We start from the raw sequence: 16,424 nt of genomic DNA, 5'->3' as shown, positions 1-16,424 counted from the left end.
TATCAGTGCATCCCTGATTTTAATGTAAATGTTGGGATCGATATGGTGTCAAAAATGTCACATAGGGACCATCACATTTCTTTTTCATTCTAACTGCACAAAAACATGCAAATCAAAAATTTGACAACTCTAATTTCTGCCAAAAAATCCATCTTGTACAATGCTTTTTAAAAAAAATATTAAATTTTGTCGCTAGGAAAGAGTGTATCAGGTTTTGTGCATTAATATCACACCAATGTTATTTTTATAATTTTCCATGGGACATTTTTGTAGGCCACATTTTTGAGGAGCAAGTGTGCCAGTTTTTTTTTTAATAGCTTTGCCAACTGAAACTAATAATTTAAAGATCAGAGGTTCCATAATAAACAATTTGTACGTGTCCCAGTGATAGCTCCAATATTATCGTTTGCGGTTTCCCCAGCAGACCCTCGCGCCTTTTTTTTTTTTTTTTTTTCTCTCGAGTGTGCCGCTTCCAATTAGGCCCAGATTGTTTCCCAGAAGCGTCCCTCCGCCTTTCTCCTGGCGCAGGCACGACGGCGGGAGAACCGAAGGTACCTCGCAACGGGAGTCCTTGCAGTGCCTACTTTGCGTGGGAAACCGAGGCTCATAAAATGTCAACGGTGTGGCACAGGCAAGTGAGTACGTTACCAAACAAACACATATTACAATTGTGGCCTGGCTGTTACACTTTTCACACGTGTTACGGTAGCGTCGCGCCGAGAGCTGGGGCAAAAACCCGGAAGTAAGCAAAAACGTTTTTTATTGTAGTTTGTTTTTATTTTCAACATTTTTTAACAAAGAGTTTGAACAATTAATGCCTAATAAATACAAAACGAGAACAAACAAGAAATTTGTTAGTTGCATATATCCCGTGATGCATTGCGTCATCGAGTTTGTTTTCCACCGCCCGTCCATTTTGTGTGTAAAGCGGTTCCCAAATACACGTAAATACAATTGTTTCGAATGTTTCATATTTGCTAAGTATAAATGCTATGGTTTATGTCCTGTACTACACATTCATGGCTTTTAATTAAAAAAAAATATATATATATCATATATATCGTTTTTGCTAGCTATCCCGTCATGCATTGCGTTGTAGTTCTTTTGAATATTATTTTTGCATCCTTCAATAGGGGTATGGCTAAAATATAACTGCCACATATTTATTGAAAATGCACTTTAGAAGTGAGCAGCATTTTTTTTTTTTTACAGCCATACAATAAATCACTGGTGCAACATTATACACTGGAGAGGGACAGTGAATGATTCCTGAGGGCAGCCTTTCTCAGAAAGAGGATTAGAAGGCAGCCACAAGACATGCCCTCCTTTTTCTTCCTATGGATTGTTGCGTGTCGTTAGATGAGCATGACTATTGTGCACGTGATGCAGCATTGTTCTCTTCAGACTTCCAATGAAATCTCACTTATAAAAGAGAAGTGGATCATAAACTGTTCAGTCACCCTGGTTGACTTGCAAATATTTGTTTTTCCTAAACAATTTTTACTCATAAATAATGTGAAGTGGATATTTCCAAGCAACTGCTGAAGTGGATATTTCCAAGCAACTGCTGATTAAATATAACTACTCTAACTTCTGTCATAGAATTACACGTTGCTTTGGAAAAATGACGTAAATTTAACGGTTATTTTCATGCAATGCTTTTTTTCTTTGCAAGTGATACCGCAACCTTGATGCATTTTGTTATTTTAATAAAGAAAAATTATGTTAAATTTGCATGTTTTTTTTTTTTCATTACGCTCGGACCTGGCTCCACTAGTCTAAACACGGTATTCTGATTCATCTCAGGGGGTGGCCATTTTATCACCTGCTGTCAACTGAAAACGTGCCTTAAGTCACAACCAATCACGGCTCAGCTTCTGAACATCATGTGACCAAACTCCGAAAACAGGTAAGGCATATAATTTACAATGTTATATTCTCTTTTTTTTTATATTGCTAAATTTGAGAGAGTGACAAATTAATAGGCTGTGCAAGCAAGAATCTCCTTTTTGATTCCTAAAACAAACTTTTAATACACGTTGCATTCCACAATTGTTTACTGTTTTTACATGCATGTGTAGTATTTCAAAAATTGTTCGACCAGTTCCCGTTTTACGGTAAGTTCCATTTCATGTCACACTGGTAATGGTACCCATTTAGATTTCCCAAATGTTGCCTCTGGGAGGAGGAAAAGAAGCTTTCCTGGAACTTATTCATATAATTGTTTTGTTTTATTTGCGTCTTATCAGCAGACCAGAATTGAAATAGGCCGCATTTTACGACTTGTATGTGTGAATATGTGCAGACAATAAAAGGCTTCTGTCAATGATTTGACACGTTAGCAGAAGTTGATGTAATGTGACCGCCCGGATTGCCAGCATTCATTATTACACTTACTGGAAGGGATGGACTTTGTTTTTGGGGGGTGGCGGGTGAGAAGGAAAATGTGGCATTTTGTGCGCATTCATTCACTTGTGCATTTGTGTGTGTGTGGCTTTCATTCTGGGAATTCTGGTTGTGTGTTTGTGGTGTGCCAGCATTATCTCCTGTGGGAATTTTAACAAGTGACCTCACATCTCATTACGTGACCTAACCCTAACCCCCCCCACCACCACCACCAAAGCTTGTGGTGCACATTCATAACGTCCACATTTGACGGCAAAGCTTTCTGAAATGGCGCAAGGTGTTTTGTTGACCCGCTGTTCGGAACTCACTGTACCGGTCCTTCTAGGATTCCAAGCTGGGAAGTGGGAGGGAGCAACAATAATAAGAAATTGAAAAAAATAAAAGCAGGCGGTGATTTTGGAGTGCCTCCAGAAGAATTTCCTGTCGTTGGGGAGCGCCCATTTTGAAGGGAACAAAGGGAAATGGCTTGAATGCTGTTTGAGTGATAGTGTATCATTTTGATTTTCATCTTCTGTCATTTTTTTTCTTCTCCTCCTCCAATCACACCATACTGTGAAAAACAACCTGGTGTGCGCGCCGTCGAGTGCCATGAGTAATTTCTTGAAGTACTATCAAGCAGTCACCAAGCAGGTGCATGTCACAATGTCGGCAGGCGGACTAAGTTTTCAGGTCAGTGCGCAGAGGCTGACAATGACCCCGTAAAGTAAATTCCGAGAAGTGACTTTCGCCGTCTCTCTGTCAGGTGGTTACCATAGCGACTCGCGGTATGAAAAGATGTAGTGCAAAATATGGCAAACTGTTTTTTTCTATTTGTTTGTCGAAGATAAATTGATATCTGCTAGTGCTGTTCTCAAATTGAGGAGTGAGTTGGCCATTTAAAAAAAACAACGCTGAATTATTAATGCCGAGGATCCAGTCAAAGTGCAGACAAAGCAAAAAAGATGGCACTATATTCTTAGATTTGCAATGGTGGCAGAGTCAAAAAATACAACTGGTTCATGAAGCAGATTTGAAGCTTCATCATCCCATCACTAAAAAAAAGACAGGGATAAATCATAAGTCATGAGTCTGAGCTCTTGAACATCACGATTAACCTTAAAGAGTCCCTGTAAGGAGGTCAAGTGGACTTGTGCATGAGCTTGTGTGCTTAAATGTAGAAATGCGCTGTCATGTATGAAGTCATACTCCCTAAATAAAATAAGGGAAGTGCGTCATGCTGTGTGATGGACACCTTGGCGCCAGGCGTGACTTGTTACAATGTTGCAATGATGTCAAAACAGGCGAATTGTTGAATACATTTGCGGCTTACGTCTTTTATGACCTTTTTCTTCCCCTCTTGCCATTTAAGGATCCGTTTTTGGTGTCATAGGATGTCGATAGTGTCCTCACCCCACCTGCATCGCAAACAAAGGCTCCATTGAAGCGTGCGAAAATGGCTCGCGCTCCCCTCGTATGATCTCATTGTATGTGTGACCACATTTACGCGCTGAGTCACGAAAATCGCTTCCTGATGGCATCAAAGCAAAAGGCATGTGGCGTCCTGAAACATCTGCCAGGTAAAGGAGGAAAGCTCCTTCAAAAGAAAGGCTTTGAAACGCGGCAGTACATTCATACAGCAATCTGGCTATCGTGGAAGCATCTAGCCATGCTTCCATCCATCCTTGCAGGTGTGGCTGTGTGTCATGTTAACCTTTACGCACACACACTTTCTATTTGGAAACTTCTTACCGGCATGGTACAGGATCCGATTACCGCATAGCCTCATCATGCGGATAACAATTTGGACCGCTTGTTTTGCATATGAATAATGCGCGTGTGTCTCCATACGTGCGTATGTGTGTGTGTGTGTTGGTGTTTGAAAACCACAACCTTCTCAGCTATCAGCGCGGTTGAGTCCGAGCTGCTGTTCCAGCGCAGACACATTCATTAGCCTTCTTCCCAATGACATCAGCCTGCTATTTCCAGACCCGCTGGTGGGAATCAAAGTCCATTCTGAACATCCCCATTATGTCACCGCCTCCTCCGTCTCCCGCCACCCGATACTGATAAACGGACGGCGGCGGCGGTGCCAGGCAGCCCGGCTCGGATCAATCCTAATACCGCCATGAATAACAACGGCCCGTTTTCAGCATGAGCTATTTGCCAGATAGGCATTTTTTACTCGTGTGTGTGTCTATGACCTCATGACCTTATCAGGGTTACAAACTCGCGCTATTTGTGTACGATAAAGATATGAGAAAAGACAACTTATAAATAGTATTCTGACTGCTGTATGTCTGACTAAATAAGTACATTTACAAGAAAATGTTCGCATTGTTGCATGAATAAGAGCTGTAAGGCCAAAAATATTTCTCAGTCCACACCTTTAATAGCACCTATTGTAAGCGAATATGTATGTATAAATTTGTGGGTCCAATAAAAGACAATTTTGATACGCTTTTCGATATATAATAGGGGCGATCCGATTTTAGGAGCGTTTATTTGAAAGTGAAACGATTCGGTTTGATTCGGCGGGATTCGAGAAAGAATGAGACGCTTTTTGTTGTTGACGCTTGTTATTTTACAATAGAAATGAACCTGTCAGTAGTTTCCCTCCAAGATACTGTTTCGTTCTCCAGTAAAACATGATTCGATATATTTTAAACTGAAACGATTCGATACAGTCACATCTTTTGAATCCAAAACGTTTTTTGATGGAGTTATATTATTCTGAGTACACCCGAATCGTATCTTTAGTTAGCTAGAATTGTGACAATGCTTCCTAAACAGTTCCTTGGAATCTCTCTAAATCTACATTCGTCCACGTCACGCGTAAGTGCTCGAGTTTCACGTGGAAACGTTGGTCCACGCATGTTAGGAAAGCTTGGATATGTCGTCAGTGAGGAAAACGGGAACAATCCAGAATGTTGTGAAGCAAGTACGCTTGAAGTTGCGCAAGTTTCTCCCACTCGCTGTATTTGGCATCATGAAACAAGACAACAAAAAGGCCCGAGTGTTGCAAGCGAGATTTGGGTTGCTTTAAATGACTTTCATCCGCAATGTGACTACATGACAAAGCGTGTGTGTGTGTGTGTGTCTGTGTTTATGTGTGTGTGTGTGTGTGTGTCAAAGGTGATTAATCATGGCAGTCTATTCTTAATGACACCACGTTTCTTTCCCGTAACATTTCAGGACAGCTAAGAAGTGATGAGGAAGTTTCAAATTCCTTTAATTACCTTTTTATTTTGCACATACACGTTGTCATAATTTTTTTTTTTTTTTTTTTTTAATTACTGTAAAGAAACAAACAAACAAATCAACCTGTGACGCATCATGTGCTTCACGTGTCAGCAATGAGAACACTGGCTGTAATTACAACTTTGAGCAGTTGTTTTAGCAAAGCGTCAAATGCCAGGAAGAACCACAGTTAAGCGCTTCTGCAACATGCGCTTTCGCAAAAAACAACACTCTTTTACGCACGTCTCCTTTGTTTATATGCAAAAAGGACTCTAACTTCCTCCTGTCAAATATATTAAATACACAAATGTTTGTGAAAATAAAATGTACACTGAATAATTCCACCGGAGGTTTTTAAATTATTTTCAATATTAATATAAAAAAAAATCTTGGCTCAAGTTTCATTACAGTTATACCTGATCGCAGATAATAATAGTAATTACCTTGATAACTGATGTCAAAGATGAGTGGAATGTTTTGGAAAAAAAAGTTCCTTCATCCGGTTCTACCGCTACGGACGTAATTTGTTTGTACCAACAGGAGACTTGCTATTGTGTGGAGTGCTGTAATATCGGGTTTTGTGACATGCATCAATGGTAGGACTTATTATCTGCATGCTGCATTGTGCTTTTTCCCAGAAGAGGCTTGTGACAGTAACAATATGCACCGCCGCCCTAAATAGCCCTCTTGTAAGAAGCAGGCGCCCGTGTGAAGCTCTGCATGTGTTCTCCAGGCCTCGCCCGTCCTTTCTTGTCTTCCGTGATCAGGTTTTTTTTTCAGTTTTAACTTTTGCGGTCAGCTAATTAACTTCACAAAACATATTCCGTTCACATAACACATTCTGTTAACTTGTTAATGCTAAAGCTAACATGTTTTTTTAAAATCCTGAGAATTAAAAATGTAAAAAATGCTAACTATTTAAGACATTTTGTCTATGTAGCCGTGTTATTAGCTAGTTAGCTTGATCGTGCTGAAGTTAGCTGAGGTCATTAGGTTAGCGCATTCAAATATCGGAGGTCTTGCAAAATAATGAGAACTAGTTTAGTTTTATCTGCCATGCATTATTATTGCTGTATAGCAATTTAAAATGACTCTTTGTGTCATGTATTACTTTTCACTGTGCAAGTGAGAAAAATCCAGAAAATAAGCATATGCGCAGTACGTATTCTAATTCCCTGAAGGCGACAAGAAAACAAAATGTTCCAGAGAATTCCTGGAATTCTGCGACACGCACGCATGCGCGCACACACTCGGAGGAGTCAACACACAGCACGTGCTTTTGGTCTGAGGATTGCAGTCTTGAGAAGGAAAAAAAAAGAAAGAAAATAAAGCAAGAACATGTCTCGTGGCTTGACACTTCCCATCATTGACAGTGAGAGAGGCTCAGTGAGCAGGAAGTGATTATCAGTGATCACATAGCGGCCAAGCCTGTTGGCTAAGCGGCACCACACGAAAGAGGAAGCCTGCAGGTAGACACAGGAAGTGACTGCACATCTCCAGCTCATGACGGGAAGGCAGCAGGAAGGATGATGAGTGCGTTTCGATGCCAGGAAGCTGCCACCTGGGTGCGTGGCACGCATGTAGCTTGCTAGCATTACTAAATTACCGAGTCCGAATTCATTGGCCGAAATTTACAGTACGTATTTTAAAAATGGAATCACCCTTTTCCTTTTTTTTTTTTCTCATTGTATCCAGCCTAATTTATTGCTTTAATTATTTTTTGAAATCAAATGAGCCTAGTTTTTTTTAAACATTTATTTCCTTTTATTTTTATTCAAAACACATTAAACAATGCCTTTCATTATTAGTTTTGTTAAAATATCAGCAAGTAGTAAACTAAATAAGCCCACCCTCAAAACATCTCATTTATTAATTTTATTTACTTAGTATGCTTTTTTTAATTAGGAAAAAAAAATAATTTAGCCCACTCCAAACATTACTCCCCCCTAATTCTGCCAACAAACAACCAGGCAATGAAAGCTTCCCTGGCAGAGGTAACAATCCCTTCCTTAGCAAGGCCCTGACATTCTGCCTGCACGACAAATATTTAGTATGAAAACATTATTTTTTTTTTCGCTCGTCATTCCAGGGGGAAGAATTCCTGCAAACTTCCCGTGTGTGCCCAACGGCCTTTTTACGGGAATGGTGAGCGAGGCTACATTTCTGAGTCAGTGTGGGAAAAAGCAGCTGTTTTTTTTTTTTGAAGCGGTTTAAACCCACGAGTTGTCATGGACTAGACTTCACTCCATAATTAAACGGACTGACTTTGCATAATAATGAGCCAGTGGACTTAAGCGCTGGCGTTTTGATTGGGTCGAATCTTCCATTTCTTTCTCATGTGGTGAAGCAGCATGTGGCTCAAGTGTTCCAAGTAGCTGCATACAAACCCACTTTTGTGTTCACTAGGCGATTCAACTTTTTGTAGAAGTGAGACAGCAAGTCAGAGGAGTCTGTGTTTTCCCAATGTGTATTACAGTAAAATTCAAAGTACTGTATTTCCACAACAGTTCTCTTTTTAGCTGCTTCTTGTCTTTGAAGGGCGAACGCTGTACTTAGACTTCCCTTTCTAGGAAGTGTGTAAATTACAGTGCGTGAGATGCAAGGTCATAATAGCAACCGTGCCGCTTGACATGGCGACCAATCAGAATGTTCTTCTCAGAGCCCCCCCACATATGGAGTCTTAGCTATGTCAGGGATTGGGGGAGGGAAAGTGAAAGAGTTGGGGGGTTGCTTTGAACGGGGACGTTAAGTACGTGTCTCACCGCGATGACACAAGAGATTTTCTGGAAACCAGTTCCGACACTATCTGCCCATCCCCCTGTCCCCTCTGAATCAGACAACACCTGATTCCTCTGTGGGTCCAGCTGGCTACCCGCAAGGCCCCCACTCTTCCCCCCCACCCCGAAGCGCCTCTGCTCACATCTGATATCATGGCTCATTTTTGCATGAGGGGCAAATGAGATCAGAGCCAGCAATTCTTGCTGTAGGTGAAGAATAGATATTTTTATTATATTTATTCCAGACTGATAATTGATTTTCTTGCTAATGCTGTCAGTAATAATGATGACTAAATCATTGAGCTGGTTCAGGAAAGCCACGGCGCGGCACTGGAAGATTAGCTGAGCCTTCTGCTGCAACTAGTGTCTGTGGTGATCGTGGCTGTGTCAGCAAGGCAAAGTGTAACTTGTGTTCAGCGTGAGCACCTTCTCAGTCACAAACATGATGCACATTGTCTTTACGTAAAGCTTCTGGAATCACCATTGCTCACTCCAGACATTCCAATAACCTCCTTATGACCCATGCACCGGTGAGAAGTAATCATGTATTCTCAGGTGTCTGTACATTTCAATTTCTAATTATTTATTTTTAGTACAGGAATACTAAAAGATGAGTACTTCTAAATTTACTTCAAGCCGTCAACTCTTATGTTCTGTACAGTAGAAAGCTTTCTCACGCGTCTTGTGTGATATGAATTCTGGCGCCCCCTTTGGCCAAGCTGGTTCCTGCAAGTTTTTTTTTTTTTTTTGTGGAAACCTCTTACCGTGAATTTCTGCGAAACTGATTACACAACCAAACCTTTCGGCACCGTCAAAGTCCTTACCTCATAGCGAGACAATAAAGAGGAACTTGTACTATGCAAATACGCAATTACGTACAGCATAACCTGTTTTTTTCTGTTTGTTGTGGTGATAAAGTAATCAAATGCCGGATGAATAATAAAAGTGAATTCACCGACATAGGAAGGGTGAGTGAAAGAGAGAGAGAGAGAGAGAAATAGAGTTTCCTGTCAACTTGCCAGCGCCTTACTGGAAGGAGGGGGGAGGGGGTGGGGCCTGCTAGCCCAGCAGACGCACATTGAACAGCAAGAGGAGCTGTATAAAGGCAGCCCTGTGCTTCCAAGCAGGGCTCAGACGCCTTTCACAACTGCTCCAGCGCGCTCAACTTTGGCAAACTCCCACAACTCCATTTTTGGGCGAGGAATTTCAATTTCAAACCAAATAAGAAGGCACCTCATCACCGAGGAACATTTGGACCATTTGGATTTAAATTTTGAAAAGACTTTGGAACAAGAGGTGAGCATCTATCTTTTTTTTTTCCTCTCAGATTTATAACTTTTAAATCATGCATGTGGATATTATTGCTAGTATGTTTATCTCAGTTCGTTACAAAATTAAGAGACTGCCCCAAAAAAAGTAATTAAATAAACCTTTTTAGGGAGAAAAAAAAGCCTGCTACAAATAACCAATATTTGCAGTTTGAAGCTCAAAATAGCTTTTATTATCAGTCTCTTAATTTTTTCCAGAGCTCTAGTTGTCTGTGAGCGACTAAGGACTTCCCGTGAAAATTTCACAATAACTTTACTGGAACTGACCGTGGTGCCTGAGGCAGAGGGTTGCACAAACAAAAAGGACTTACCGGATTTGCACGCCATCCTAAATGGGAATGTATGATTCAAAGACGTTAAAACAAACGAGCACTATTCTCCAGTCGCACTCACAAGTTACACTGCCAGGAAAAACCTAGTCAAGCTGTCGAAAAGCTCATTGTTGGACTCCAAGGTGACTTTTTTTTTTAAGTACCTTTAACTGCAATCAAAAGTTGCAGTACTCGAGCGCAACTTCCAATTAGACAAACGGTACTCTCATCATCTCATTTTTACCCTCCAAAAGTTACATTTATACTTTTATAAGGATCCAAAAATGAAATTGCCTCAAGTGGACCCGATTACAAAGAAAACAGGAGACCCTCATCTTAATTATTTGACTCTAAAGTCAAAAGTTTATTCAGTTTAAAATCCAGTGATGTACTTACTGGACTGTGATTGGCCGATTATATTATTAGCTAAGATTCTTGTCTGGTCTGATCCTGACATCTAAACTTTTCTGTCGTGACGCAAAGCAATATTATTTCAAGCAGTGTTTCCCAACCTCTCTTGCGCCAAGGCTCAGATTTTCCATGGCAAAATGTCACAAATAGTGGAAAGACGGGTTAATGACGTATCTTGTGCTGTTTTTTTGGTGGTTCCTGAATTAAATATAGAAATTGTACAATACATTGGTTAAGATAAGTTCACTTGTATTTAACTTAAGAGTTTTATATACAGCATCCAGACTTGGTGTGTTAACCTTGCTCCTCTTCCCGCTTCCTCAGGTGTCACCTCCTCAGAACACTTTTGTCCCAGTGTGGTCTTCTGCGGTGCCGCCCCACCTCCAGCACCACACCACATAGTGGCCACAGCGCCATGGTAACTCTCAGCAAGGCCTACTCCGCCATGAGCAGCAGCCACTTGGACTCTCCCGGCATGCGGCTGCCTCAGCGCTACAAGACGTTCACGTCCAAGGCTCAGTACCAGATGGTGCTGGCCACTCTGCGCAAGCTGCAGGAGAGCGGCTTCTACTGGGGCGCCATCACGGGCAAGAACGCCAACAGCCTGCTGTGCGCCGAGAAGGCCGGCACCTTCCTGGTACGCGACAGTTCCGACAACCGCCACCTCTTCACGCTCAGCGTCAAAACGGCGGCGGGCACCAAGAACCTGCGGGTCCAGTGCGACGCCGCCTCCTTCTACCTGCAGACGGACCCCAAGAACATCCACGCCGTGCCCCACTTTGACTGCATCCTCAAGCTGGTGCATTACTACATGCCCCAGAGCAGAGGGAACGGACGCAACGTGGACTATATTTACTCTGGCGGCGAGAAGGTGCCGCTGGAGTTGATCACACCGCTGGCGTGTTGCCCGTCCACCTTGCAGCACTTATGCAGGAAGACGGTGAACGGACATTTGGACATTTCCTCCACAAGGGACCAGCTGCCACATCCTCTGAGGCAATACATGCAGGATTATGACTCTCCCATTTAGAAGCTCATTCCAAGTCTGAGGGGAGCCACAAGGGAGGGAAGGACAGCTCGCCAGCCAGGAGTGAAGTTCCCGGCGAAGATGACGCACAGTTTCCCTCCGCTAATGATGCTGCTAACAATGTTCTGTGAGGCCTCGATGAACGCGTTGGCGCCCGTCCATCCGTCCAACGGCAGTCCCCGGGATGGCCGTCTCAGAGCGTATTCTGGGAGTTTGTTCGACAAGAGCGGTCGAACCTTTACAAGGGCTGAACTTTGGACTGAATCCTCCGTGACGGGAGATTCACATGGTCATATTTTGTATTTTTTGAAACTCTTGGCACTGACAGGAACGCCACTCGCTCGCCAATGAATGTATTTAAACGAGACGAAACAAGGTTGTCTTAATCCACTGTCTTTTTTTTTTTTTTTACAACTCCATGTTTACATTGAAGACAAAATCTTTTATAAAGATGTACTTAAGATGCTTGAAGGTTGTCTGGTCGACACAACGATTTGCACTTATTTATATGTGGACAGACATTTCAGTAATTTATAATAAAGAATGTTATTTTTTTACTGAGCTGCATCTCGGTGTGTGCTTTGTTTCCCACACTGTTCAATGGTGACTCTTGCATGTAGAGGCAATCAGCCCTAATTATCTTATAATTAGTAGAAATCATGCAAATGAGAAACTGCACCTCTTGGCTTAAAATAGCTACATTCCAAATCACTTAGGCTAATAGTAGTTTTTCTAGTATACATTAAAAAAAAAAAAAGTGTTAGCCCCTTTAAAAATTATCTATTAGTATGAGCACAATGCAAATTAAATACATTTCATACAAATTCCAAATATGTTTACATCACTTCTTAATAAATATAAATTATGTATGTTTTTATAGTAATATGTATACATATTATAGTATACATAAATATTATACAATGACATCTTCAAATTTGTTTATTATAGAAAGAAAACATGGAGAGTGTGAAAATGATGGGCCCAAAACAGACCCTTGTGGAACACCACAGGAACAGACAAACTGGCTAATGAGGACCAACAAGCAACAAAAAAAGTATTCTCTGGGCTCTCTCTTCTGAGCCATTTACTTCATGTAATATTTTTTTTGGCTGACACTTCACCCCAAATCATTTTACACTCTTCACGCACCATAAATATCTGTTCAATTTATTAATTAAATGTCAATACCATAACGTTTAAACCAGTTTAGATTCCTAATATGGTGACAGATGCTAAAGGTGACATTAAATTAAATTATAGGCCATATTCTGTAATGTATAATAAAAAGCTTAATTAAATGTCAGAATGAATTAAGTTATCAGACTTTGCACTCGCTGCTTGTTGATCTTATCCGACCTTCCTTTTTTTCATCTTGTGCTTCACTCATTGAAGTCCATGTAGTAAACAACCATCAAAAACCAGATGACATCCAGAAGCATTAAGGCGCTCTATATTTACAGCAAGCTGCTAAAATGACGGATGTGCAGGAATCCACAGTAACCTCCCGCGCTGTTAACGGGAAAAACCGCTCGGGCTTGGACCTGCTTCCACAGCACTTTTGCTCACAAGCAGTCTGGGCTTTGATTTGTGAACTGTCAGGAAACAATTAGAACTTCCTCTGTACCTCTGCACCCTTTTGATACGAGACGAAATTACGACGTGGGTGTAATTCACTGCAAATGCATGCCTATCTTGTTTTTGTTTTATAATTGCGGCATTTTGAATGACGTCGTCACATGGTGTGCAAGGTTTGCCGAGCTAGCCTTTCCAAAGTATGCGAACGAGTAGTTGAAGCCCGGGAGAGCTTCTGCCGAGCACTATAAAAAGCACCGTGTTGCTCTGAGGAAATTCTCTGGTAGGGAGGTCACGTGACCGCCGGCGGATACTAAATCCGTCACCATGGATACATAGATACAGTACACGCGTTCTTTCTGACTGTTGTGTAATTTTCACTTTGTGGAAACGTGACAGACTTACAAAGAATTTCGGTTTCTTCAGAATTATGAATGCAATCTGTCTCACTTAAATGTGTTTTTTTTCTGTGTTGCAATTGTTTGAGTGTGTACGGGAACAAATTGGGAATGGGCTCAAAGTGACAGGAAATCAAAGTGGAAGACTTCCTGTGTATTTCCTGACATGGGTTAAGGGGACTTTTGTTTTTTTGTGCGACTTTTCATGATAGAAGATCCTTCCAAGTATAATGCTGCGAAATTGACCAACCTTTAGGGGCTGAATTTTCAGAACCTTTACGACTGGACTATTGAGCCATTATTCTAAAAAATGTAAATGGCCACTTACTAGATAAAATGCTTGACTCCCTGTCTTTGCGGTCACGGGTTTTTGACTTTTTTGAGCATCCACTTAAGCTATAAGTACCTACTCAATTGTTTGTTGCTAAGGTGCCTTCAGGGGCTGCATTTTTTAAAACATTTACAGCTGTGCATTAGAGCCAGTTTTTTTATGGAAATGGCCGCTCTCAACCAAAATAGTTGACTCCCTGTGTCTTCTCAGGCTTGTATTCTTGAGACTTTTTTTGTGCATTTACTCATGATAAAAGTGCCAACTAAATTTCATGTTGCTGAGTCAAACTGACTTTGCAGGCTGAACTTTCCCCCAAAATTCGTGGTCTGAATTAAGCCAGTTTTGGAGGGAATACTTCAAACCAAACCTATATTTGCTTTGCTTTTTTTTTGTGTGTGTACCCACCCAATTTCATAATGCTTAGTCAAACTAGTTCTAGGGGCTGGATTTTCAAAACAATTTGGAATGTGCTTTGGACTCTTCCTCATGTAGCCTTTGAGGAATAGGTTCTTGAGACTTTTTCTGCGTCTTTTCATAATAGATGGGCCTACCAAATTTGATGTTTCTAATTGAACCAGGGTTTGGCGGCTGGATCAAGTTCATATTCCATGTGACTTGAAGTTGAACTATTGGTCTGTACTAAACTTCACAGAAGAGGGAGGGACTGTATCGCATGTCAACACAAGATCATTTTCACCTAACGTGCTCCCTGTGACCTCAGCATGTCAAGGCGGCGTTTTTATATGTGCGAGTGAGACGGGCACAAGGCAGCCTAAAGTGGCTTCCCGCTCGTCTTTCCACCGGCTCGGCCTGTTTACAATTCCACAACTGCCGGTTGCCATGGAGCGCGGTCGTCAATGAGCTCCAGATGCCAGATAGCACGGAGCGGGCCAGAATCTATGAGTCATCACGGACCAGTAAGTCCCGCCCACCCCTTCGGTCCAAAGTGTCTTCTCCGGGCACACTCCTCCTGTTCCTCCATATTTTGTGATTTACTGTCAGCCCCCCTCCCCCGTGGATCCACCGCCATGTAAACTTTTATCTGCTTCATCGAAGCATGCAAGATGATGCTTCATCTTTGCGTCACTTTGGATACATTCCAGCTGAGAGAAAAAAAAAGCGCCTGAAGGTTTGTTCTGTTAAAAAGAAAAACAACAACACCGCAGTCATTTGTTTCTGAGTCCAAATTGTGACGAGCACATGGCAGCTCACCAGGAGAAGCTAGAATAGCGTTCGTTCGACATCATCGCTCAGTGTTCCGTCTTGGCCCAAACAGATTGACTCCCGAAGCAGTCGCCAAATCCAAGTTCTTTGTTCCCAAAAAGTTTCTTTCGAGCAACATTTTGTTTTGACTGAGTGGAGTGCCATCCCACAGCAGTGTGCGGTGCGATAAGGTTTTGGTGATCCCTTAATTGTCAACTTGCAGAAACATAGTTGGCCAAGTGTTTCCTTTGGAATACCCCAGAAAAAGTTTCAAAACAACATCAAAAAAGTATTTCCCAGGCAACATTGTGCTTTTTGTTGCCAGTGGGCGGATAGCAACCAGATTGGATTTAGGTCATGACACAATGTGGTTGGATACCCCCTCGCAGTCATGGCTTTACGTCACATCGTGCATGACACTGAACACTTTCACAATGTCTGTCGTCAAGTAAATGTAGTTCTTGCACATTGCTAGCTCGACGTAGCGGACTCCCATCCCACAACATTGTTTGACTAGACAGTTAACCTGTTTTAATTCCAGTAGTTTGTGCTACCGTTTACCGTTCAAGGGAGTCTCCGATTTCCCTCCGCACGCTATACAACTATAGTCACGCAAAGCAAACAATGCAAAACAAAAAAATGTCAGCAGAGCAGAAATCCCGAGCAAACTCTCAGCGCTGTGTCGGGAAACACCCCGTGAGTCACTGTGACAGACGAAAGCTTGGAGGCTCTCCCTGAGTGAAGTGACGCCCTTCTGGTTAGCGAACGCTCGAGTTGCGCAAACACGACCCTCGTTAGCTGCGCCATGGCAACCAGAAACATAGCAGCAAAAAAAATAGACACTTGTTTATAATCATGGCTGAAAAATACACCAGTTAAAATCCTCCTTGTTTACATTGTTTTATATTTAAGAACAAATCCTGAGGAGGATCTATTGGGAAATCTGTTCTTGTTATATAACAAGCAGGTCTATTTCAAGTACGCTTCTTTGAACAATTGCCAACAAAAAAAGTTAAACAGGTACATGAATGTTTTTCTGTCGAGATTTTCTTTATAAAAGCGATAGCGTTTGTGGCCGCTTCATCTGAATTGAGCTGTAATGTAAGATAGCGGCGTAACTGATTGTTATCATTCCAGGAAATACAAAGTGACTCAATGACCTTCATATGGAAGTGAATCTTAAAATACAGTTCTACCAGAATACACTTCAAGTACATTGAATTAAAAAAGTATTCTCAGTCTCTTGGATGATTTTAGTCTGTAAAAATTAAAAAAAATGATTTTTGTTTGTTACATTGCCATATTTTTTTGTCTACTTTTATGCTAACATTGAAAAATGACTCGGGCAAATATGCTAGTATGCTAGCAATATTTGAAGAAAAGCATGTGGGAAACGAACAACTTGAACAAAGAAACGGTACGAAACTGTGATCAAATATTGTCA

At 41.5% G+C, this 16,424-nt stretch overlaps 1 protein-coding gene and 1 long non-coding RNA gene across 8 annotated transcripts in view; both read left to right on the top strand.

Moving 5' to 3' along the window:
* Positions 1 to 46: 46 nt before the first annotated feature.
* LOC148384054 (uncharacterized) overlaps positions 47 to 16,424 on the top strand; it is a 102,201-nt gene continuing 85,823 nt past the window's right edge. For 2 of the 7 annotated variants that reach the window (XR_015853386.1, XR_015853388.1), the window contains exons 1-2: positions 49 to 635; positions 1,807 to 1,909. This is a non-coding gene — a long non-coding RNA (uncharacterized LOC148384054). Of the gene's footprint in view, positions 636 to 1,806; positions 1,910 to 16,424 lie in introns of all 7 variants that reach the window. The other 5 variants (XR_015853387.1, XR_015853385.1, XR_015853389.1 and 2 more) reach the window with 5 other exon arrangements.
* LOC148384058 (suppressor of cytokine signaling 3-like) lies at positions 9,507 to 12,037 on the top strand. The gene is made up of 2 exons (XM_088358466.1): positions 9,507 to 9,695; positions 10,774 to 12,037. The coding sequence occupies exon 2, from the start codon at positions 10,865 to 10,867 to the stop codon at positions 11,477 to 11,479; it is 615 nt and encodes a 204-aa protein (XP_088214592.1). The 5' UTR covers positions 9,507 to 9,695; positions 10,774 to 10,864; the 3' UTR covers positions 11,480 to 12,037.

The sequence above is a fragment of the Syngnathus floridae genome, chromosome 17 (genome assembly GCF_059516105.1).
Source record: "Syngnathus floridae isolate MCC-2025c chromosome 17, RoL_Sflo_1.0, whole genome shotgun sequence".
Classification (NCBI taxonomy): domain Eukaryota; kingdom Metazoa; phylum Chordata; class Actinopteri; order Syngnathiformes; family Syngnathidae; genus Syngnathus; species Syngnathus floridae.
Note: the sequence above shows the minus strand (reverse complement) of the source record. Positions and strands in the feature narration are given on the sequence as shown.

Bases quoted from the DNA above. Each gene is read 5' to 3' on its own strand.
- LOC148384058 (XM_088358466.1), top strand. From the start codon at position 10,865: ATGGTAACTCTCAGCAAGGCCTACTCCGCCATGAGCAGCAGCCACTTG.